Source organism: Thamnophis elegans, chromosome 1, assembly GCF_009769535.1.
Source record: "Thamnophis elegans isolate rThaEle1 chromosome 1, rThaEle1.pri, whole genome shotgun sequence".
NCBI classification, from domain to species: Eukaryota; Metazoa; Chordata; class Lepidosauria; order Squamata; family Colubridae; genus Thamnophis; species Thamnophis elegans.
Window position 1 is genome coordinate 8747051 of NC_045541.1, and position 24916 is coordinate 8771966.

General features: G+C 39.2%; 2 protein-coding genes across 3 annotated transcripts; one reads left to right on the top strand and one right to left on the bottom strand.

Annotated features, from left to right (window-relative positions):
- Positions 1–1850: 1850 nt before the first annotated feature.
- On the bottom strand, positions 1851–10719 carry LOC116507863 (m-AAA protease-interacting protein 1, mitochondrial-like). Its single transcript, XM_032216236.1, has 5 exons — positions 10092–10719; positions 7323–7394; positions 6569–6695; positions 4342–4492; positions 1851–2441 (listed from the first exon to the last, which is right to left on the bottom strand). Exons 1-5 carry the CDS (start codon positions 10716–10718, stop codon positions 2363–2365), a joined length of 1056 nt encoding a protein of 351 aa, XP_032072127.1. The 5' UTR covers position 10719; the 3' UTR covers positions 1851–2362.
- Positions 10696–24916, top strand: TYW5 (tRNA-yW synthesizing protein 5). 2 transcript variants are annotated; one of them, XM_032216248.1, is made up of 8 exons: positions 10696–10788; positions 13318–13472; positions 14908–14977; positions 15127–15171; positions 16025–16162; positions 19853–19940; positions 21805–21921; positions 24604–24916. In XM_032216248.1, exons 1-8 carry the CDS (start codon positions 10717–10719, stop codon positions 24858–24860), a joined length of 942 nt encoding a protein of 313 aa, XP_032072139.1. In that variant the 5' UTR covers positions 10696–10716; the 3' UTR covers positions 24861–24916. The 2 variants fall into 2 exon arrangements, with proteins under 2 accessions (XP_032072139.1, XP_032072148.1); XM_032216257.1 differs by lacking the exon at positions 16025–16162.

Below are 24916 nucleotides of genomic sequence, written 5' to 3' on the forward strand. Positions count from 1 at the left end.
CAGAGAATAAACTTGGGGTTGTCTGCATTCAAATCAGGTATTCTATCCCCGAGTAAATTTAATAGCACCATTAAGACTGTAAACTCAAGACACCCTATAGCAAGGGTGTTAAACTCAAGGCCCGCTGGGTGCTTAGATCTGGCCTGTGTGGCCGGCCTGGAAACAGCAAAGGACCGGGCCGTGGTGCTTCTGCCAGTGAAAACGGAGCTCAGGAGGCTACGCATGCTCCCCCACGGGGCTCTGTTTTAGGTGGCTGAGGGCTATCAAAACAAACTAAAAACAAAAGGATTTTGTTTTTGAGCATTTGAGCATGCAAGAAGGGACAGGAAAGAAGAAAGAGGAAAGACAAAGATAAAGAAGGAAAGAGAGCATGGAAAGAAGGAATAAAAAAAGAGAATATAGAGGGAAGGAAAAAGAAGAAAAGGAAGGAAGATTATAGTTCTGCCTTAGCACTTGGCCACCACAGGTGCCCGACACGAATCTTGTGTCACGCTCCCACAGGCATGCCCCTCATGGCCAGTCCCCCACAGCCACACCCCCTACCCCTACGAGGTCAAACACAATCCTGAAGTCGCCCTCAATGAAATAAGAGTTTGACATCCCTGCCCTATAGTAATATAGCCCAGTTACCCTGCATCAGAATGCCTTCCAAAATAAATGGATTCAGACTGGTAGGCTTCTTATACCGTCACAACAGGAAAGTAAATGATGGGATCCCCTTCAGCAGATCATCTAGTGTGATCTGAATGATCAAGGGGATCAATAGTCTGACCCATGGAAAGGAGCTCCTGACATCTGAGCACTGTGCCTGCTGTCTACTGATAACAAGTACAATGATCCCTGTGGAAATGGCTATCTGGATGGTCAGTTGGCTGTTCTGCTATTCTTTCATTAACTGAAACATTCCTAGATATATTTTCTTCAGTGTCCTGCTTTTCCAGTCAAATGCATAAACAGGAGAATTTGAAGATTAAATTAAAATATCACAAAATCTTTTGCAATCTCAGAGAATCAATTCAAATCATCTTATGCTGTCATGTTTCAGCAAATCATTTTAAGTGCGTAAAAGGAGCAATACTCTGATTGGCAAATGTTTCTGAGAACGTTTACCTTGGGATTTTAGCCACTTAGTAGATGCCAATTTAGTCCTATATATTTTATATGTATGAAGACCTATATTTAAACTCTGGCAGTGTCACAAAGAAAATAAAGAAAGCTGTCTCACATTGTAATTAAGTTCGGTTCCACCACAAAACCGCGGTAGACTAAAGCGCGCTCGATGAAAGCGCGTATGTGATGTTATCACAGCGTGACGAAAACAGCACGCTGTGAGCGGTAAACTTAAAATTAACGCGTAAATCTAAACCTAACCCCCCCAAACCTAACCCTAACCCTTAACCTAAACCTAACCCTTAACCTAACGCTAAACCTAACGCTAACCCTTAACCTAACCCTAACCCTAACGCTTAACGTAACCCTAAACCTAACCCTAACCCTTAACCTAACCCTTACCTTTATGTGAATCGGCTTGCTTTAATTTAATTTTAATTTTAATTTAATTTATTTTTAATTTTATTTGTCGTGCTGCTGATGACATCAGGTATGCGCTTTAATCGGGCGCGCTTTAGTGGACCGCGGTTTTGACGGGTCACGATTAAGTTCATATCCTACCCTACCCTACCCTACCCCATATACCATACCATACCATACCATACCACACACCACACATACCACTATACCATATTTAGATCTCAGCTAAAAGTTGCACATGGCTATTATAGTTTTACTTTCATTACCAAATATACAGAAAAAGTACCAAAGTAAAAAAAAAGAAACAGTACAAAACTTAATTCTGGTATAAATATGAAGTCTGTTGAAACATCTTTACTCTCATTGTTGAAGGATCCAGATAATATGTCCATTGAAAAGTAAATTATGCATTCTAGTGTACTTGATCCTAAAAATCAAGACCTTGGCTGTTAAGTACCAATGGAGTCAGGTAAAATCTGATATTTGGAAGGTCGCTTCTTTCTCTTTTTTATTTTTTTGAGACCACCCATTTCACTTTCTGAAGATGGTTGAAGAAAAAAGATGCAATGTTCAATTATGAACTACGAACTATCTTCTTCCAGAGCACATCAAGATGTTTATCGTAGCAACCTAACATGTTCCCCGTTACACATTGGTCCAAACTGTGCTTTCAACTCTGATGGGAAAGACATTATTTATATTGTTCAGAGCAAGATGGTATTCCGGCAAACCCCATAAAATTAGTCCACTATGTATCGTGGCATACAAATCTTGAGATGTTTCTTGATATGCCAAAATATTACTAGCATATGAAAGTCTTTGTACTAGGAACTTATTCCAATAGGTTTGGGTGTTCAATCCATGTAATCATCCAGTCTGGCTTCACACCCTGTGTGAATTCTCTTCGAAACCTTTAGGAAAAAATAAAGTAAAATAATGAAAATAATTGCATGTCAAGCAACAAACCCTTTGTGAATGGCCTTAATATTACAAACACAAATGTAATGTTAAAGTGGTGAGCAAACATAATACTAGGAATAGATTTAAGACCTGGCTGCCAAATCTCTCAGATAAGAACTGTATCCCTTAAAATAATAATTTAAGAAAAAGCAGAGATGACTAGATTAGATACAAAAATCCAGTTGGAGCCAGAGAAAAACTGTAAGAATGAAACATAACATTCCTGTCATTCTGACATTTCTTTAGAATACACTTACTGTACATTGTTCTTACAGAACTGTTCTCTGCTAGAGTGTCTATTAATTATTAGAACACCTGAGGGTTTATCTCATTGGCTTTGATTATTATTGTACGCAAAATCCCTCATATTTTCAAAAATCTCTCCAAAACCATAAGAAAACATGCTAACTTGAAACCTTGATCTTAAAAGAAGGAAGATAAATCTGTAAGTCATTAACACAAAGAAAAATACCAACTATGATCACTACGAAAAATTGCAAGAGAATAATTTAAGTGATACAAGATTCTGAAGTTTTTATATTTTAACTATACTCAAGAGAAAATTGTTGGGGGGGAAATGGAGAGATGACATAGACCCTTATTCATTGTCATTTTTCAGTTCTTAGAACTGGAAATCTACACAATCTTCTGCATAAGAACCATCTAAACTTCTGCTTCTCATTTACATCTAAGGAGAAAGGTATTCTTAACTGCCCTATTAAAAGCCATCCTCATATTTGGATTTATGTGTGTGAATACTGCTCTGGCTTCCATCACTCTTGAATAGACATCCCAACCACATGTTCTGCAGATACGTTGGACATTAATTCCCATAAATTACACAAGAAAGAGAATGTAAGATAAAATTCCATACAGTATAACTAAAGCCACTAGAGCTATATAGAGCTATACCAAAACAGCCCTGCAATATACAAATTAACTTTTTCTCTAATATATGAATCACAAAATGTGGAGAAAATTGGTTTGCAGTTAGAAATCTTACGTGGTAAAACCAGACACAAAGTGATTCAGTTTTTCTTTGAAAAGCATCTTAAGGACAAATGTCTACATTTGATCCACCAAAATGGCTTTTAGCCACTCACGCACTCCCCAAATTTGCTCCAAAGAGACTTTCCTCCAGACTTTTGCAAATAGCTTTGAGGAGGAAATAAAAATCCTATCTGCACAACCTCTCTTCTGGTAGTGGATGAAAACAGTCACACAAGACTGATTCTTGCAAGATTAACTTCTATTACTTTTACAATAGAAGAAAGGGAAAAATATTTTGGACATTATTTTAAAAGCAGTAAAAGTAATGGAAATGTGGCTATGTATTTATTTATTAAAGTATTGTTATGGTGCTTGCCAATCAAATATTCTGGGTGGACTACAAACAATATAAAAGTGGTATCCTATAATCACTCCAATCAAAATTCTTAATTATATATTATCTTGTTACAGCATTAACTCTTCATTGTTCTTTTTATAAACCAATCCCATCTCTTTAGATACTGCTTTTAAGCTAAAATAAACTTATTAGACAGAGAAATTGTCCCATCCAGTTTTTCCTTTATAAACTGATTATAAAATTTTGCCTTTCTGAAAGATCAACTTAAGCTATTCTCGTCTTCCTATGACATTTTGTTCATACTGTACAGCTTGTGATCTTTATCCTCTGCAACACTGACCTTCCAATAAATTCATTTTTTTCTCTTGATTAGTCAGGCATATTGCTCAAGTTGCAGCATCACTTATATACTACAGTTGTAACCTTGTTTAAAGTACACTGAAGTTTCATCATACCCAAAGAACAAAACCACAGTCAGGTAGAAAAATCAACGACTGACTTACTCGTAGTTTGCTAATAAAAGATGTCTTCTTTTTGGCGTGCTTTCACCTCTAAGCACAATCTGGAATACTTTGGCTCCTTCTGGAGTCTTATCAGGGATGTCAGCACTGCTCAGATACCAGAATGACATCAGGATACTAACAAACTTCCTGCCTGATTTAGAAACAGTGAAAGACATCTTATTATAATATATGAAGAACACATCTCTCTCTTTTTCTAACACACATACATCTGCATGCACACACACACAAACACACAGAGTGAAAAATTGAGGACAGCAATGGCCCCAAAGCCTCTTTCAGAGACAAAGCATGAATTGCCACATACTTGGTTCATGTATTAGCAATAGCAGTTAGACTTATATATCGCTTCATAGGGCTTTCAGTCCTCTCTAAGCGGTTTACAGAGTCAGCATATCGCCCCCACAGTCTGGGTCCTCATTTCACCCACCTCAGAAGGATGGAAGGCTGAGTCAACCCTGAGCCGGTGAGATTTGAACCGCTGAACTGCAGATAGCAGTCAGCTGAAGTGGCCTGCAGTACTGCACTCTAACCACTGCGCCACCTCGGCTCTGTATTAGGTTAATCTAAAATGTAGTTGTCCAGAGTTTCCTAAATACGTAACAATTAACATACATAACAAGCAGGATGCAGACCAACAATATTAACACAATGCACAAAACCAGCCAGAATTCTGGGGGTTTTTTTGTATGTGACTCTTCAACCATGATCCACTCATAGTTGCAGCCAACTACTTTCAGCTACCAGAGAACCTGTAACCATATTTTTCGGAGTATAGGACGCACCCTTTTCCCTCAAAAAAGAGGCTGAAAATCTGGGTGCTTCTTATACATTGAATACATCATTTTTTGCCTCCCGAAACCCCTCCCCCTTTGCAAAAGTCTGTAGAAAGCTTTCAGAGAGCTCCTGGGGGCTGGGGAAGTCAAAAATGAGTGAAAATGGGCCGTTTTTTGCTCAATTTTGCCCCCCCCCCAACCCCCTGGAGTATTCGATAAGCCTGTTAAAGGCTATGTATGCAATTTTTTTTGACAAAAAACGGGCCCATTTTTTGCTCATTTTTGGGAGCCCCCGCCCTCCAGGAGCACTCTGCAAGCCCCCTAAAGGCTATTCATGCCTTTTTTTGGAAAAAAAAAACAGGCCCGTTTTTGTGAAAAACGGGCCATTTTTGGGAGGTTTGCAGAGTGTAAAAACTTTTTTTTTTAAATTTGCCTCTTCAAAACGTTGGTGCATTTTATACTCTGGTGCGTCTTATACTCCGAAAAATACTGTAACTGCTTCCACTTCCAACACAGGAGAGGTGGTTCTCCTGTATTTTCATTTCTCTTTCCAATAAAAATCTAGGAAGGGGTATAGACATAGATCAATTGCTTTCTCCTACTAGAATCAACACAACATAATTCTATGTATGTTTGCAGATATCAAATGGGAATATTCATGGCTTGGGTATAAATTAGAGTTATTATTATTTCTAATGTTTGCCATTCAAGTGATTAATTCAACTTAAAAATAAAATTATGAAAGTTGTTTGTCCTGCTGGCCAATTTACAGAAGAGAAGTTTTAAAAAATACTGAGTCTGATTCATTGTACTACATCAAATCTCATACTGATTTCTTAAGAGTATAGTTGATGATCAAAGGTATAAAAGACCTTTCTCACCAATCTCTAAATAAACATTATATATATATTTAACTAGCAAACTATGGATCTTCTTAAAGGGCCAAGCAGACTCATTGAGCTTCTCAATTGCATGTTGATATAAAGTCCATTCTATATATCAGGTTCCACTCTTTTAGAACAATATCTCAGGATCCCTTTACATGTTTAAAAAATGATTGAGGACCCCAGGGAGTTTTGGTTTGTGTGGGTTATGTCCATTATCAGTTACTAGTAGTAACTAAGTAGTCGTAGAAATTAAAACTGAGAAATTTAAAATGTTATTTGACTTTACGGGCCCTTTGAAAGGGTTTCAGGAACCTCCAGGGATTCCTAAATTACATTTTGAGAGCCATTGTTTTTTTTAAAAAATAACCACTTGATTTTACTAGGGGCCAAAAGTTTGCTGGCAGAATGAAATCGATACAAAACCAGACACAAGTCAAAGCAGCAGACAGGTGCTCAAAATGAATAGTGTAATTAAATGGATGGAGAAGAAATTTTAAAAAGACTTAGGGATACTTTTAAGGAGTGTGAAATAGAATGAAGGCATACCACTGTCATCATAATAAATGCCCACATCTCCCGTTGCTGTGAACATAATTTCATCCATCTCCGCAGCCAGGGCTTTTCTGTGGTTTTCAGACAATGAAGAGAGCTTCTCTCTTAACACTTGAATCATCTGGATTGGAAATGGAATTGTTAATGTTAGTATTTACTAATTCCCTTACACCAACTCACTTAATCAGCCGTATAATAGTTATATAAGATAGTTATTGAAAGCTATGCTGCCATTTCCCCCTGCTACTTCAAAAGCCAAGTATTTTTTAAAAACATCTCAGTTTTGCTTTAAATAATTAGATAAACTGCGAGAAAACCTAAGTTAGAATAAAGGGAACAAACAGTTATGGTGGTTAAATTACACTGAAGAGAAGACATAACCTGATTGTTGCCCTTTTAAGAAAATCAACGTAAGTTGTCGGAGTTTCTAGGAATAAAAAGCTATCAGCTTAGATGCTATTTGCTTGTTCTTCTTTAGGAATAGAATATAAATATAAATCCAAATTGTTTCTTCCACTTTTAATTAACTTAAGGCAGTGGTCTCCCCTCTCACACTCTCCAAATACACAGAACTTCAATGCTTACAATTTTTAGCCAGCATGGCCAAATTTATACTGCTGGCACCTAATATATCCACTATGTTGTGAAAAGTTGGCTGATGCTGTCCTCTGTAAAAAAGAAATGTTCAGTTCAAGAAACAGTGAGGAGAATCTTATTTTCAATACATGAGAGATATTAAATATTTTACCTCTTTTGATACCAGTTCTTCCAATACATCGTATTTACACTGAGAAATTAGCCTTGAAACAACAGTAAAGGCCTAGAAAACAGAGAAAAAATGCTACCTTAATTAAGATTCCCACAATTAAGCACAAGTTTGTAGCTCAACTACATTAACATGCTTATAGTCAGGGTGGATTTGATTTAAATCGAGTCAATTTAAATCACAATTTAAATCACGATTAGTAATGTAATGTAAAAAGGCTTGCTTTAAATCAACTCAATATAATTATATAATTATAATTATAATTTTTAAAGAGTAACTGTCATCTCTGTTCCACAGCGGCTCCTCCGCTGTTGATTCACCGACAGTCCCATTCACTTTAATGGGATGGCTGGCGATGCGGTAATGACACAACAAGGTGAGGGGCGTGGCGGACAGCAGGTGAGTGGATGCCTGCTAACAAGCGCTGCCATTATGGATCTGAAGTACAATACAATACAATAGCAGAGTTGGAAGGGACCTTGGAGGTCTTCTAGTCCAACTCCCTGGCTAGGAAGGAAACCCTGTACCGTTTCAGACAAATGGCTATCCAACATCTTCTTAAAGACTTCCAGTGTTGGGGCATTCACAACTTCTGGAGGCAAGCTGTTCCACTGATTAATTGTTCTAATTGTCAGGAAATTTCTCCTCAGTTCTAAGTTGCTTCTCTCCTTGATTAGTTTCCACCCGTTGCTTCTTGTTCTACCCTCGGGTGTCTTGGAGAATTAGTTTGACTCCCTCTTCTTTGTGGCAACCCCTGAGATATTGGAACACTGCTATCATGTCTCCCCTAGTCCTTCTTTTCATTCAACTAGACCTACCCAGTTCCTGCAACCGTTCTTCATGTGTTTTATCCTCCAGTCCCCTAATCCTCTTTGTTGCTCTTCTCTGCACTCTTTCTAGAGTCTCCACATCTTTTCTACATGGTGGTGACCAAAACTGAATGCAGTATTCCAAGTGTGGCCTTACCAAGGCATTATAAAGTGGTTTTAACACTTCACGTGATCTTGATTCTATCCCTCTGTTTATGCAGCCAAGAACTGTGTTGGCTTTTTTGGCAGCTGCTGCACACAGCTGGCTCATATTTAAATGGTTGTCCACTAGGACTCCAAGATCCCTCTCACAGTTACTACTATTGAACAAGGTACCACCTATACTGTACCTGTGCATTTCGTGACAGGTGCTCTTTAAATGAAAGGACTCATTCTTGCTGGTAGTTAGAATCTTTAATATTATTATTTGCAAACAAAATGAAGGTGACCTATCTAGCTTGCAGAGCTTGGATTCATTGAATGAGTTTACCAAAATGTAAATATTGCAGAATATTCAGCCTCATGCTACATAACTGAGCTCCATTTCAGGCTTAGTAAACTAAATTATTAATGTATCTTAAATTGAAAATTATATTTAGATTTTTTTACTCCAAAAGCATTTTTTATTAAATTTTTAAAAAATCCAAATTAATTTTAAAAAAATCCGATTTAAATTAAACATGCAATATCTATCTATCTATCTATCTATCTATCTATCTATCTATCTATCTATCTATCTATCTATCTATCATCTATCTATCTATCTATCTATCTATCTATCTATCTATCTATCTATCTATCTATCTATCGTCACAACCCCTGGTATGCCCAAACATGGGAGGAAGGTCACACTTCCATTCTCTGTCCTTCGGCTCGTCACAAGAGACCATCCAGACAGAAACCCAATATTTTTTACTGTTGCCTTTTTGTTACATTTGTTATATTTGTGCTGATAAATAAATATTGGGTTTCTGTCTGGATGGTCTCTTGTGACGAGCCTAAGGACAGAGAATGGAAGTGTGACCTTCCTCCCATGTTTGGGCATACCAGGGGTTGTGACTTTAAATATATACCTTTCACCCTGGCCTGGCTGATAAGGAGTTGATCTCTGTAGCTCAATGGTCAACACATCTGCCTAAGAGGCAATAGAGCACAGGTTCTATTCCCAACAAGGGTATGGCTAGCTGATGAGAGCTAAATAGCTTGAAATAGATCTATACTAGTCTCCCTTTATTTATTTATCAGCACAAATATATATATAAAAAAAATCAATATAAAAAAATCAATTTTTATCCACCTTGCTTATAGCGAAAACAGTCTTTCAGCTGATGTACAGTATTCTCAATTTGAGATGCAGAATCCAAAGACAAAGACGCAGGTTCTGTAGACTAGAATTGCAATGCAGCGTTGTCCTTATGCACATTTTAAAAATCCACAGTTTAGGTTCATTTAATGCAAAATACAGACGGGGGCAGGGCCTTGTGATTGTATTGATTGAGCTAAAAACGGATGCGGTCACCCACAGGCAGAGCAAGAGGACAAGGTCGCACAGCCATAAACACCAATCTCATTTAAGCAGCCCTTGCTAAGCGAACCCCAAAGCTTCCTTGGAGGGGAGGCTTTTAAAAATAAATAGAGCCAAGGTGGCGCAGTGGTTAAATGCAGCACTGCAGGCTACTGCTAGATCAGCAGGTCAGCGGTTCAAATCTCACCGGCTCAGGGTTGACTCAGCCTTCCATCCTTCCGAGGTGGGTAAAATGAGGACCCAGATTGTTGGGGGCAATATGCTGACTCTCTGTAAACCGCTTAGAGAGGGCTGAAAGCCCTATGAAGCGGTATATAAGTCTACTGCTATTGCTATATTGCTATTAAAGGGGGGGGGTCTTCTTTTTAACATATAACACCCCGAAATGCGGCGGGGCGGCTCAACCCAACGACTCACGTGCTTCGCCCCTTGCATGAACTCCGGGGCGCTGAAGTCGCGGTCGAAGTAGGTGCGGATGAGGAAGAAGTAGAGGCGGGTGCGGAGCCACCTCAGCGGGTTGGGGAAGCCGAAGAAGACCGCCCGCACCTCCGACTTGGAGTCGCCGTTGCCGCTGCTATAAAAGCGGGCGGGGGGCGCCGGCAGAAGCGGGCACCGGCCGGAGGGAGGCAGGAGATACCCGAGCCCTCCTCCGCGCTGGGCGGACGAGCCACTCGGGACGGCGGGGAACCCCCGCAGCAGCTGCCAGCGCCTGCAGAGGACTCCGCGGGCCAGCCCCATAACTCCCCGCCTCGGCCCTCCCCGTCGTGCCGCGGCGACGGAAGAGAAGCGGCGGGGATCGACAGGCGGCGAACCAGGTTTTTCCCCTCGCGGCGAAGGAGCGGCCTTTGCGCCGCCTCTCGGGCCTGCTCCGCCCTTCGTTGTATAGCAGGCCCTCCTCGCGGGGACCCCCCCCCCAAAACCCCCGTCGGTGTAGGGGCCTACGGGGCTGAGGGGGGGGTCACTTAGTTTCGCGAGGCCTCGTTTCCAGCGGAGGGAAATCACCGCCGGACCCAAAAGGAGGAAGTGACCGAGCGGCGACATCATGGAGAGGCAGCGCGTCCCGCACTACACCGGGGTTACTCGGGAGCGTTTTTTGCAGGACGTCTATCCTCTGGTGGGTTAAAACCCGGAGCCTCAAACGCCGCATTTCCGTTTCTAAATAAGGTGGCAAAGAAAGCCAGCGTGGTGCACGTGGCCTAAAAAAACGGTGCTGTGAGTTCGAGTCCGGTCTCGGTCTCTCTCTCTCTCTCTCTCTCTCCCCCCCTATCTATCTATCTATCTATCTATCTATCTATCTATCTATCTATCTATCTATCTATCTATCTATCTATCTATCTTTATCTATCTATCTATCTATCTATCTTTATCTATCTATCTATCTATCTATCTATCTATCTATCTATCTATCTATCTTTATCTATCTATCTATCTATCTATCTATCTATCTATCTATCTATCTATCTATCTATCTATCTATCTATCTATCTATCTATCTATCTATCTATCTATCTATCTATCTATCTATCTATCTATCTATCTATCTATCTATCTATCATCCATCATCCATCCATCCATCCATCCATCTCAGTGCTGCCCACCTCACAGGTGGTTGTTAGTGGGAAAATAGACAGGAGTAATTGGTATAAGTAAAAATCAAAAGGGGTGAAATGTATTAATAAAAAAACAGTTCTATATATAATAGTCAGACGAGTCCTTTGTTTCTTGGACTTCAGGGAAAAGGATACATTTCTTTCCCCCCCCCCCATCTTCCATGCAGTATAGTTTATTATCATTCTCCCTTCTTTATATAATTATACCGTATATCGTCACATTTTCCCCATATTAAGTTAACATTTAACTGTATATATTTTATTCTATTTTTTAATAGTGATAATTATTGTGATTAATAACCTTTGTATATGGTCCAAAAATATTTCCAACCTTCCCTTCTCATATCCAATTCTTATTTATCGTATCAACTCCACATTATATACATTACTATCAATATCAATTATTATTCAGCTATATCTATTACAAATAAGAGTAATTAGATTTAGCTAATTTTAAATTGTATTCTTCCATCTATCAGCCTATGTCTCTCCAATAACATGGGAAAAGAATACATTTCTAATTAATCCTGCGTTTAATCTAGTACTTGCTCTGCCCTACGTGGTTAGTATTTACATCCTAAACTAGTACTAGGTGCACGTAAAGCAAGGCGTGTTTTCCTCCTCCAGATAAAACAGGAGATGGAGATCATTAATTAACCTTTTCTTTGTTAATTGTTATGTTTGGAAAGTTGATGGCAGGCTAATTTTGGTAGCATGTTAAGTTGCACTTTTCAGAAGATATCTGCCAGAGTGGATGTGTTCAGATGTAAATATGCCAATTTACCACAAATGAATAAATATTCCCCAGCAGTCTTGTCTTTAGCCTCCTAGAATGCTCCTTATCTTATTTTTCTGAGGTTTTTTTCCCCTGATCACATAAGCATGCTCCCAACATTCAATTGCAGCCAACCACACTTTTATTTGTAAAAAAAAAAAAAGCTGCTGTGTGTGGCACTCAGGACCATTGTTAAGAAATTCTGATTATGTTTGATGTTGCTTTATTTTTCAACCTCGTAACTTCTAGAGATGTGCAGAATATTATAGATTTCAACCATGTTGATGTGACCTGTTTTGAATTCAAAATATTCTGGTTCAAGCATGAAATAAGGTGAATGTGTTTTGAATGTGAAACACTTTCAAACAATTTTCCAAAGTCTTGAAAAGCCCATTTTGCATTCTAAACAGCTATTCACCCTCAAAGTGGGGTATTTCAGATTTGAATCAGTTTGCATATCCCTAAGAGATTTATATTTATTGTTTTATTTTTATTTAAAAGAATCTTTTAAAAATCAAGGGGGCAGAGGGAAAGATATCCTTAAGCATATTGGCCCTAATAGTGCTTGTTGTATTCATTTCCTTAACTAATGCTTAGAAGATAATGTGTTGAATTTGAAGGATAGGCATTCAGCATTGTTTGCAATTAGACAAACCATAAAAGTTACAATTTAATTTTGGATTTAGGATATATTTCTTTCCATCAGCTTTGTCTCTTAATATACTAATCTATATCCATTTTAAATAGTCAATTTGAGTTTTGCCTTTAATATTTAGATTTGCTCCTATGTTCTTCCAGTACAATACTTTGTTTCCGGTCTCTTTCATAGATTTATTGAAAAACAATTTAAGTATTGACTTGAACCTATAAGGTTCAGTGAACTGTGTCTAAATATATTATTTAGAAAATCAATTACAATCTGGGGGCCTTGCTTCAAAATAGTTGTGCTAAGGATTAGACTACAAAACTGCAAAATGTAGATTAATCCAGTACTGTGTTGTAGGGTGTTCATTACTGCTTATCTTGCCGTTAGAATAAAGATTAATATGATGTATTTCATTAAAGCATGCTCAGTTAGAAAAATCATGAGTTAGAAATATAGACGTTCATTTTATTGGTACACAATTTTCTAAGAAAAGATATGCTTTTCTTAGGTTTGGATAGTTGGTAGTAGAAGATAACGCATAACTGTTTGTTTGTTTGTTTCTAATAGCAAAATAGTGGCATGTAATTAAATAACTTTTTTTTTCATTCTCAGAGAAAGCCTGCAGTACTGAAAGGAATAGATCTGGGCCCTTGTGTAACCAAATGGACAGTAGATTACCTTTGTCAAGCATCAGGGAAAAAAGAAGTAAAAGTTCATGTTTCCACTGTGCCACAGATGAACTTCCTTAGTAAGAACTTTGTGTATAGGTATTCTGTTCCAAGCTTTACTCTGTTTTTGTAAGTGGGAACTGGTAGCAGCTCAGATGTTGCTGTTCTAGTTAGATTTAGACTTGTCACATAGCAATAGCAATAGCAGTTAGACTTATATACCGCTTCATAGGGCTTTCAGCCCTCTCTAAGCGGTTTACAGAGTCAGCATATCGCCCCCACAGTCTGGGTCCTCATTTCACCCACCTCGGAAGGATGGAAGGCTGAGTCAACCTTGAGCCGGTGGGATTAGAACCACTGAACTGCAGATAACAGCCAGCCGAAGTGGTCCGCAGTACAGCACTCTAACCACTGCGCCACCTCGGCTCTTAGCTCAAAACCAATTTGGAAATGTGCCATTTGGGAAAGAAAACAAGCAGCTATAGAACTATTTGCCTTAATAAATCTTATGGCTCACCTTATGGCTTTTTTCATGATGGCTACAGTTGTCAGGCTTTGTGTTTAAGTGTGTATGTATCTAAGACCAAATGTTCACATTCTCTTACTTGTCTCTTATGCAAACTTGTTTTCCCACCATAGTAAATAGTACTGTTTTAACTAATGAAGCAAATAGGTTGATGTAATCTTCAAATCCAGTTAATCCAATTACTGTAATTTGTCTACGCTGTTTTCTATGGCTACTTTCTCTGCGCCTCAGTCAGTCACCCATTGCAACTACAGTCAGGTCATAGTGTACTCTATCTTATAGTCAGAGTTCTTATTTTAAAAAAATGGAAGCAATTCTGCATACTACCACAAATGTGAACAGAAATCATAAGCTGATATTGTATCAAGTACTTTGGTGGGAGCTAATGTCTGTATGAGAAAATCATTGGAAATAAAGCCATTCGTTTCAAACATGAAATATTGTGTCATGTGGAAGTGAGGATCCAGCTGTCTCTTCAGACTGTTAGGAATTCTTCATGCAGTTTCTTGGAGGAATTTTCAACTATTAAGCTGGAAAGGGAGCATTATCTTTCCTACCGTAGTTCCTGATCTCTCCCCCCCACTCCCCTTCCAGTGCCATTAGCATCACTATCTGGATTTTTTGGGAGGTCCACCAATCTTGTAGAAAGCATTTTGGGAGCAGAGTAGTAGACAGGACTGGGAATTGTTGAGTATTCTATTCCTAATTCTGCTAGTGGATATGCTTCACTAGATTAATTAATTGACTAGAGGAATTGAATCCATTTATATGGCAACCAACATAAATTTACCAGTAATTGATCTGCGGAAAATATCAAGCTGATCCTTAGTCTGTTTCAGGAAGTTCATTTCATTGATGTCAGTGGCATTTAAATTATGTGTTAATGTTAAACAGCTGTTCTTAATTATATCATTTTTCTTTGATCAAAGATGATGTTTTGAGATAATTATTGGTAAACAGTCAGTCCATCCGTTTAAAATAATTTGGTAATTTTATTTTGATTTTCAGAACATTGCCTTTTGATGTATTTGTAAAAAGAGCAGCTGAAATCAAACATTCGGATTATTTTCTTTCAGAGGTAATATATTATTTGCTTACTAATAGTTTAGTTCAGCTGTTTTTTAGTGTAGGTTCTTTTTCAGCTATCAAACTACATGGTACTTGATAAGACAAATATTAATGTGCCTATTCATTGCAATTTATTTTCTATGTGTTTGTATTTTTAAGGATGAAAAGTATTATTTACGATCATTGGGAGATGATCCCCGAAAGGTGAGTACATTGTGTAAGATAAAAACTCATCCTAAAAATGTTAGTGCACCTCTGAGCTATCCCAGATAAAACTTACATAAATTCTGTCCTTAGTTTGTGCTTTTTTACTATGTTTAAATAGAGAGAATGGAGAATCATAAAGCTGATAGAGAAAAGGATTGACTAGTGTTATCACTGTTATTTCCTGGGACAGATGAGGAAATAGATGTTTTTGCAAAAAGAGTTTTATCCTGCCTTGCAACTCTCTGACTCATGATTTGGAAAGACATTTGAAAATCAGTATTTTATTGGACTGTTGAGTGAATTTCTCAGCCATTTGCTATCTTGTTTACCCATATTAACTTCAGCAGTTCAATATTAAAACTGCTCCTAACATATTCATATTTTTTCTATACCTTTTTGAGATGCATGCCCCAATTCCTTCACAATCTGGAAATGAATGTAGGATTTGAAGTGTTTCAAATGAAGCCCAATTATCCATGCTTATTGTGTATTATTTGAACTTGCTCAGTTGACACATGGATATATTTGATGGATTTGGCTTGTTCTAAATGCCCTATTGGTAGCCCAAGCTAATCAAAATCTCTTCAAATTGAAGAGATTTTGCAGTTCGGGAGGGGGGGGGAAACTAACAGAATTACAGTTATGGTCTAAGGTCCTTTTGTCTTTCTGTAACACCCTAATAGTCATTTTCCTCTTCCAGAGGTTTCAGATGTAAATGACATTGCACTAAGCCAAAGAATGGTTTGCTTTTGGCTTCGTGTATTGTATGAACCTTGCTATGATTTCTAAATGCTGTTTTATAACTTAGCATAATACGCAACTCTAGTCAAGATAAATATTTTTATTTCAGGATATTGCAGATCTGAGAAAGCAGTTTCCCTTCTTGGCAGATGACATTCAAATTCCAGAATACTTTGATAAGGAACAGTTTTTCTCGAGTGTCTTCCGCATAAGTTCAGAAGGTCTACAACTTTGGACACACTATGATGTAAATGGAATGGAAAATGGAAATGGAAAATTTATTTATAGGCCGCCCTTTTCCCTGGGGGGACTCAGGGCGGCTTACAATTCATGGGGAGGGGAATACAAACAGTGAGACATAAAACAATACATAATTAAAAATAAAACACAACATTCATCATTCGGGTGGGGACGGATTACAATCTAACCCCAGGCCTGACGGGATAGCCAGATCTTAAGGGCTGTGCGGAAGGTCTGGAGGGTGGTGAGGGTACGGATCTCCACGGGGAGATCGTTCCAAAGGGTCGGTGCTACTACTGAGAAGGCTCTCCTCCACGTAGTCGCCAGTCGACACTGACTGGCAGATGGGATTCGGAGGAGGCCTAATCTGTGTGATCTAATTGGTCGCGAGGAGGTGATTGGCAGGAGGCGGTCTCTCAAGTACCCAGATCCACTACCATGAAGGGCTTTATAGGTAAATAATATATTCTTAAACATTTATTAATGAAAAGTATGCTACACTCATTTTAACCTGCATGTGAAGAGGGGTTTGTGTTGTTTCCTTAAAAAATATTTAAAAGGAACGCTGTAGGTGTTAAAACTAAGCCAGGACTTTCAGACTTCTTTTTCTAAATCAAAATTAAGGATTTATACTCCATCAAACAATAATAAACTCTTAAAACACAATGAATCCAGTTTGAATATCAAAAAGACAGTGACACATATTTTTATTTTTACAATTGTAAAACTTTCTGATCTTTACGAAGTTCTTCAGGAATCCCTCCTATAATATTTGTTCTGATCTGTGCTTGATATAACATGTCCATTTAGATACAACTAGAAAAGCCTTAATTCTAGACTAAGCCATTTCTACTTTGTTCCTATAATTTCAGTTGGAGGAATGATTATTAATGGGATATAATAAATGAGCAATGACATATGTGAAGAAAATTTGATGGCAGGGTTTTGGAGCAGAGCTTGAGTATTGGATAACAGAAGAAGTTTGGGGTAGTTTTTGATGAATAAAATAATTGTGACAAAGAATTTCTCTTATATCTGATTCAATTAGGCATTTAGATTGATAGATAAAATGACACCATATCTGCTTTTGAAACTGTACTAGTACTATTTACAAAACTATATACAGTTAGGGCAGCTTTCTAGTTTCTTGTTTCTTAGCATGACCAAGCTTTGTTGGTAGTATTATGAATATGTTCTGACATATGCTAACTGCTTTTTTAAAAAGACCCATCAGCTTTTTTCTGAATATCCCTCAATGTATTATATTAAGTCTAGTCAGACATATTGTGTTCCTCCAAATGAGATACAGGTAGTCTTCGTTTCAGCAATAATTTGAAGTTATAATGGCCCTGAAGAAGACTTACAATTGGTTTTTGAAGTTCTAGGTGTCCCAGCACCCCTGATATTATGTGATTGCAATCAGGTGTTTGGCAACTGGCCCACACTTAGTGACAGTTGCAGCATCAGTCGGTGTCATGATTCCCATTTGCAACCTTCCCTGCTGGCTTCCCACAAGCAAACTCAATGGGGAAGCCAGCAGGAAAGGCCAAAGGTTGCTCCAGTGAGTCTCTTGCATCCTCCACCACCTGATAGCAGCCACCTCTAGCTGCATTCATACTGTGCCTTGTAGATTACTTACCACCCTCTCCTCACCTGGCAACAGCTACTCCTAGCCTCATGGCATATGTCGTGCAACCTACCTTACTACCCTGGTGGTCTGCTTGTGAGCTGCTTGGCACTTGCTTAATGACCTGAGGTTCTCACTTAACGATGGCAGTGAGCATTGCCAGGATTGCCATCCCTAAATCATGCAGTCAGTGACATTACACTTTACAACCAGATCACTTCATGATGGAAAGTCTGATCCCAATTACAGTTGTTAACCAAGGACTATCCTTATCTCAGTGCTGCACATGGAATATATTAATTTGCTCCTGGGTTTGTTTTTCTTGTAAATATGTAAACATCTTTTCCTCATTTCTCTACTATGGATCCTGTTTCTCTGACTGGTTACAAAGGCCTCTAAAAGGAGCATGGTAATCTATTAAAAGTATTTTTCGGCGTATAAGACGCACCGGAGTATAAGACGCACCAAAGTTTTGAAGAGGCAAATTTTAAAAAAAGTAGGTAGGTAGATAGAGGGATAGAGAGGGAGAGAAAGAAAGAGAAATACAATAGGTAGGTAGGTAGATAAAAGGATATATATATAGAGAAATAGAGAGAGATAGAGAAATAAAGTAGGTAGGTAGGGAGAGTGTGTAGGTAGGTAGGTAGGTGGATAGATAGATAGAAATAGAGAAATACAGTAGATAGGGAGAGAGAGAGTAGGTAGGTAGGTAGATAGAGGGATAGAGAGAGATACAATAGGTAGGGAGAGAGAGAGTGTGTGTGTAGGTAGGTAGGTGGAGGGATAGAGGGAGAGAAATAGAAAGAGAGAGAAATACAGTAGGTAGGTAGGGAGAGAGAATAGGTAGGTAGGTAGGTAGATGTTTCCAGGTGTATTTATCCATGTGCTGGAGAAGGAAATCACTGACAATCTGCTGACATAGCACTTGATCAATGTAATTCTCATCAGTTAAAGAGCTTTCCAAAAGGGAAAAAAAGTTTTTGCACTCTGCAAACCTCCGAAAAACGGCCTGTTTTTTGTGAAAACGGGCCTTTTTAAAATAAATAAACAAAAGGCATGAATAGCCTTGGGGGGGGGCTTGCAGAGTGCTACTGGGGGGCGGGGCAAAAACAAGCAAAAAATGGCCCGTTTTTGTGAAAACGGGCCTGTTTTTTGTCAAAAAAAATTGCATGCATAGGCTTATGGAGGCTTATAGAGTGCTGCTGGGGGCTGGGAGGGCAAAAAACGGCCCATTTTTTGCTCATTTCTGTCCTCCCCAACCCCCAGGAGCTCTCTGAAAGACTTCATAAGGCTATGCATGGCCATTTTGGTGAAGGGGACGGGGTGTCAGGAGGCAAAAAATGCTGCATTCGATGTATAAGATGCAACCAGATTTTCAGCCTCTTTTGGGGGAAAAAAGGTGCATCTTATACTCCGAAAAATACGGTAATTCTCCAGGGCAGATTTCTTTTAGTAATATATCCCCTTCAAAAGTCTTATTTCTACTTTACTATCTTCAAAAATTTATTTCCATTCTACCAGTGCTATATAGTTAACAGTTAGAAAAAGGGTTTCTGTATATTTGGATTTATGCCTAAAGATTTTGATTGAAAAGCAGTATCTTTCAATCTACCTAAACAACAGCACGATCTGTACTTGGAGTATATTGGGGATTAAACTAATGAGCAGGACACTAACATTTTTATTTGAACGTCCCCAGTGAAGCAGGGAGGGCAGGAAATAATGCAATGTTTTGCTGCTAATACTACAATCGTTGGTATATATAATCTCTCTGCATGGGTTTGCACCCAGAGGTAAAGATATAAAGAGAGACGAGATATGGTTATTTTATCTTATAATGTGAAAATTTGTCTTAATGCTAAGTGTTCTCTATATGTTTTTTCTTTTACTAATGGAGAATCTCCTATTTCTCCACGTAAGAAAAGGGCAAGAGACCAAAGGTTCATGATTTGCCCTTGTTTTCAGAGTCACCGTAAATGAGTATTACTGCTAATATGACAACTCTAATTTAATATTGAAAGTCTTACATGATCACATGCTCAGTAATGTTTACTGTTTTTATATTTGTAGATAATGGATAACTTCTTAATTCAGGTGACAGGAAAGAAACGAGTTGTACTGTTCAGTCCCCGTGATGCACCATATTTATATTTATCAGGTGTGTTTGTATGGGTTACCTAGATTAAAAGGGGACACTACATAAAGGTTGAAGAACACTCCTGCTGCATCTGATCACATTTCCCTTATTTGTAATGTTCTAGTTTCCACATCGGTTGCCCAGATATCTCTAGGGTCCCTTGGAATAAATGTCTCATGTTCTTTGATTCAGTGTCGGACAAACTCAACTTTGTTTTGCTTTTGAAACCTGGATCATATTTAGTAGTTGTCAGTAAACTACCTTTCAGACATTTGGTGTAATCCCCTTTTACAACTTTTTAAAGTAGTTATCTTCCGTGACCCGACAAATGTGCGCACAACAAAAGCGCGCTGATGAAACCGCGGCGTGAAAACCGCAACATCATCAACGCGCCCACAACAGCGCGCCGACAGAAGCGTGATTTAAGTTAAGGTAAGGGTTAGGTTCAGGGTTAGGTTTAGAGCGCGCTTCTGTTGGCGTGCTGTTGTCGGCGCGCTTCTGCGCTCATTCGTCAGCGCGGTTTAGAACTCGCGGTTTTCTCGCTGCGGTTTCATCGGGCGCGCTTTTGTTGGTGAACCATTACCTTCTATATCAGTTTCCCAACCTATCCAGCTTTGTGGACTGGGGGACAGGGAGCGAATGGTTCCGCTGCTCGCACAAACGGATTGTGCCTGCTGCTTGTGCATGTTCTGAACTTCCACAGCCTGGTTCCAAATGGCTCAAGGCCGAGTAGTGGGCCGCGGCCCAGGGAGACCCCTGTTCTGTACCATTTATCTTGCATTGTGTACAATGGTGTTTTTCTTTAATCTTCATCATTGTTAATAACATTGCATGATTCAAAATTCTGTTGAGTATTCTGTTGCCTTTATTTGTTGTGCATTTTTAATAATTTTTGATTGGGCTTCTTTCCCTGAATCTGTTTGTCATTTTTTACATTTGTAAACTTTAAAGTTTTTCATAAACTTGGATATTATTTTGTTTACCCTCCAGGATAAGCTTGATTTTTGACCAGGATACACACGATAACTTCATAAACAGACATTAAATTACTGGAACTTTTACTATTACCAAGGTCTCTCCTACCTTGAGGTACCCCATGCTTCATTTAATGACCTGCACATTTGCATTGGGGAGAGCAGAGATGGAGAGTCATAAAATGAGGTGCTTCACTTAATGGCTGTCCTGACTTCCGACTGTAATGGGCAGGCTCCATTACAGTTGTAACTCAAGGGCTACTTGAGCCATCCTGTGGTGTTGCCTATAAACTTTAAATAAACACAAAAGAAAAAAAGCAAATCAAGGGACACAGCCCCTTTCAACCACTAAAATAGCTAACTAGAGTAGGCAGTTGCTAATGAGATGCAAATTGCTAAAGATCAGTTGACAGTTGCGTTGTGCAGCACCATCTGCATTCTAGATGAGACCGAAGAGCAGATTTGTCGTTTGATATTTGCTTGAATCACATATATTTCCAAAGCTGGCATTCACTGAATAAAGGAAAGCTATTCTGGAATGAAATAGTGTGATTAATGTCTTTGATCAGTTAAACAGTAGTGTTTCTGAGATTGCAGAGAAAGGATGTCTCATTTGGTCTAATTTAAGACTTAGACTTAAATTGTACCATACTGTAGTTAAAATTGATTTAGTACCATTTGATAGCTTAAAAGAGCTAGAGAAAGGGGGAAAAAATCATCATTTTGTCAGCCCAGCACTCAACTTGAGGCAGATAGTATTTATGTGTGTCTATATATACATAGACATACAATCTTTCTCTCCCGGATGTTTTACTCCCAAATAAGAGGTGTAAATATTATGCTGGTAGCATTAAGAGTAATACAGTTTAATAGAAGCATTGTCATTGATTGTTCATTGTAATCTTCATTAGGCACGAAGTCTGAGGTACTAGATGTGGATAAACCAAACATGAAGAAATATCCTCTCTTTATCAAGGCTAGACGTTATGAATGTCAGCTGGAAGCAGGAGACGTCTTATTCATTCCTGGTAAGAAAACCAACAACAAATTCAGCTATTTTCTTTTTTTTAAAGGATTGTATAAAACTGTCTACTCTGGCCTGATTCAGCTTAGAATTCAGTCAGTCAATCAGTTACAGGAGACTTTTTTATGACTGCATGCTTATGTGCAGTGAATTGTATTTAAAACCACAAAAAAGGCAATTCTATCTCAGCCATGACTTATAGTGATCTGACTTATACTGTGTATCATGGAAAAACCATGACTTTTGACATGGTTTTTGTCCTTAATATGTCTCCCTATTCGCATATCATGTTAAGCCAGAGTTCAAAAAAATAAGTGAACACTTATTTGTGAGAATCTATGAAACCAAATACTTAATACAAACTCTAACTAATAAAAATTTTGTAAAAGGTATAAGAAGTATTTTTTAAATAAATCACTGATGAAAAAAGCTAGAGAAAATAAATGTGACTTTTAAATTCTGAACAGCACTAAATTACATGGCCTTAATGTATACCGAGTGTAAAATTCAGTTCTGGTGTCTATAATAAGTAATTATTTTTCAATATACTTCAGGAGGGGGAAAGTGCATGACAATAAGGAAAGGGGGAAAAATAAGAAAACTGTACCTTCCAACTTTCTTTGGTACAGTTACTAATATAAAAAACATTAACCTTTTGATATAAAATTCAATAATGCACAGTGGAATTATCTTAAACAATTATAATGTCAAATCATAAAATTAATATAAATTTTTTTTCAGTTTCAAACAAAAAGTCCGAGAGTGGTTTTCATATAGAAGCAAAGCTGTAAGAAATACTTTCTTTAATCAAAGTAGTTAATGATGTTTGTAGTTACTAGATATGTATCCTTAGAAGTAGAAGTCTATTTAGACCTCAAACTGGTAAGCAGTGACGTGCGGTGAGGTTTATGCCTGGTGAGGCTCAGCTGGGCATCCTTTTGCGAAGCAGGGCAGCGTTCGGCCTCGGCGGTGGGGGGGGGGGGGATTTGCATCGCGGGAGCCGCCAAGCGCCCGGGTCTGCAGCAAAGGCGCTTGGCGGCTCCCACGATGCAAAGTGCCCCGCCGCCCCCGATGCCGCCGCCCACACGCTGACCCGGCCTGCGGCCGCTGCTTCTCCAAGCTCCGCTGCTGGAAGTCTCGGATCGCCTCGGGGGGAAAGCTGAGTGAGAAGCGGAGCGAAGCTTCTCCGTGGCCTCCCGGCGCTGCGCAGAGGCTCTTGCAGGAGGCCGCGGAGAAGCTTCGCTCCGCTTCTCACTCAGCCTTCCCCCAGAGGCAATCCGAGACTTCCAGCGGCGGAGTTTGGAGAAGCAGCGGCCGCAGGCCGGGTCAGCGGGTGGGCGGCGGGGCACTTTGCATCGTGGGAGCCGCCAAGCGCCCAGGTCTGCAGTAAAGGCGCTTGGCAGCTCCCGCGATGCAAAGTGCCCATCTCCACAAGAAAGAAGCGAGGGCTTCTCCCGCCTGGCTCTTGTAAGGAAACCCCCGGCTAAGCGTTTTGTGGCTGGCTGAAATGCGTGGACATTTCCAGCCACCCACAGGGGGACTAGGAGGGAAGGAGTCGCTCCTCGTGAGTCTATCTAGCCAGCAGCCCCAGGAGACACCCCCTGCCCCCCAGAGAAGAATTGGGGCCACCCACCCACCTTTGGGATGCAAGAGACAGCAAGGCTTGCAGCGAAGGGAATCTGGACCCTGGGAAGGTTGGGGAGGGGTGAAGAGCGAGCCTCCTCCTTCTCCCCCACTCCTCTCTCCTCTGAAGCGCGCCCTCCGAAATAACCCGCCCAACGTAAGCGTGCTCAAGAAGACATGATTGGCTGCTTCCAGATCAGGAGGCGGGAGAATTAGTGCCTCTTTTCCATCTGAACTTTTTTGCCTTTTAACTCTTTCTTAACTTTTAGAAGGCGAAAAATTCCTTATGGAAAAGAGGCCCCAAGTTCTCTCGCCTCCTGCTTTGGTTAACACTAAGCAGACACCAAGCCACTGTGACCTGGAATCTGGTAGCAACTATCTTGGCTTTAATTATTTAAAAAAAAATATTTAAATTTCTTTTCTTTTCCTGAGGAGAGTGGTGAGGCTCCGCCTCCCTTGCCTCTAGTGACTGCACGTCCCTGCTGGTAAGCATACATGAATGAGGCAGGAAAGAAAGGGAAAGACAAAAACACAATGAGGAGTAGATTTTTGAAGTTGTATTCTGGATGCCACTTGAATCTAAATTAGTTTGTTAGGTGAAATGTGAAATGTCTTGGAGTCTTCAAAGATCCATTCTGAGGCTGTCATGATTGTGAATAGAAGTTAAATGACCAGTCCTAAATCAAGGATTACAGGGACTTTCTGAAGTGTTTCTGATGTTCAGCTGAAGAATCAGCAAAAAATGGCTTCAACTTCATTCACTGGCATTTGTGGTTAGCAGTCTTCTCCCAGCTACAACTCACTACTATAAATTTCCTCTTAGATTTAGTGGTCTAATCTAGCCTAAAGAATCTATAGTCCCAAATACTGGTATATTTTCAGAACAATTTTCAAATCTTCAATTTATAGAAACATGGGTGTATTTAGAGTTAATATGTTTGCAAGTTTGAAACATCTTCCTGTAAAGCTGTCACTGTAAATCAATTACTGGTTGATAAATAAAATTAAATATTTTTTTAGTACATGTATAAAATATATTTCACGATCCCCCCCCCTCCCCCAGCCTTGTGGTTCCATAATGTGACTTCTGAGGAATTTGGAGTTGGAGTCAATGTTTTCTGGAAGCAGCTTCCTTCTGAATACTATGATAAAACAGATACGTATGGAAACAAAGATCTCACTGCAGCCTCAAGAGCAATACAGATTTTGGATAGAGCATTAAAAACCCTGGAAGAACTTCCTGAGGAATACAGAGACTTCTATGGTAGGAGAATGGCATTACACATCCAAGAAAAAACTTACAGCAGTAATTATGAATAATTTTTTTGAATACTTGTTTTAGAAACATATTAAACTCTCTCTTGTGAACCAATTAA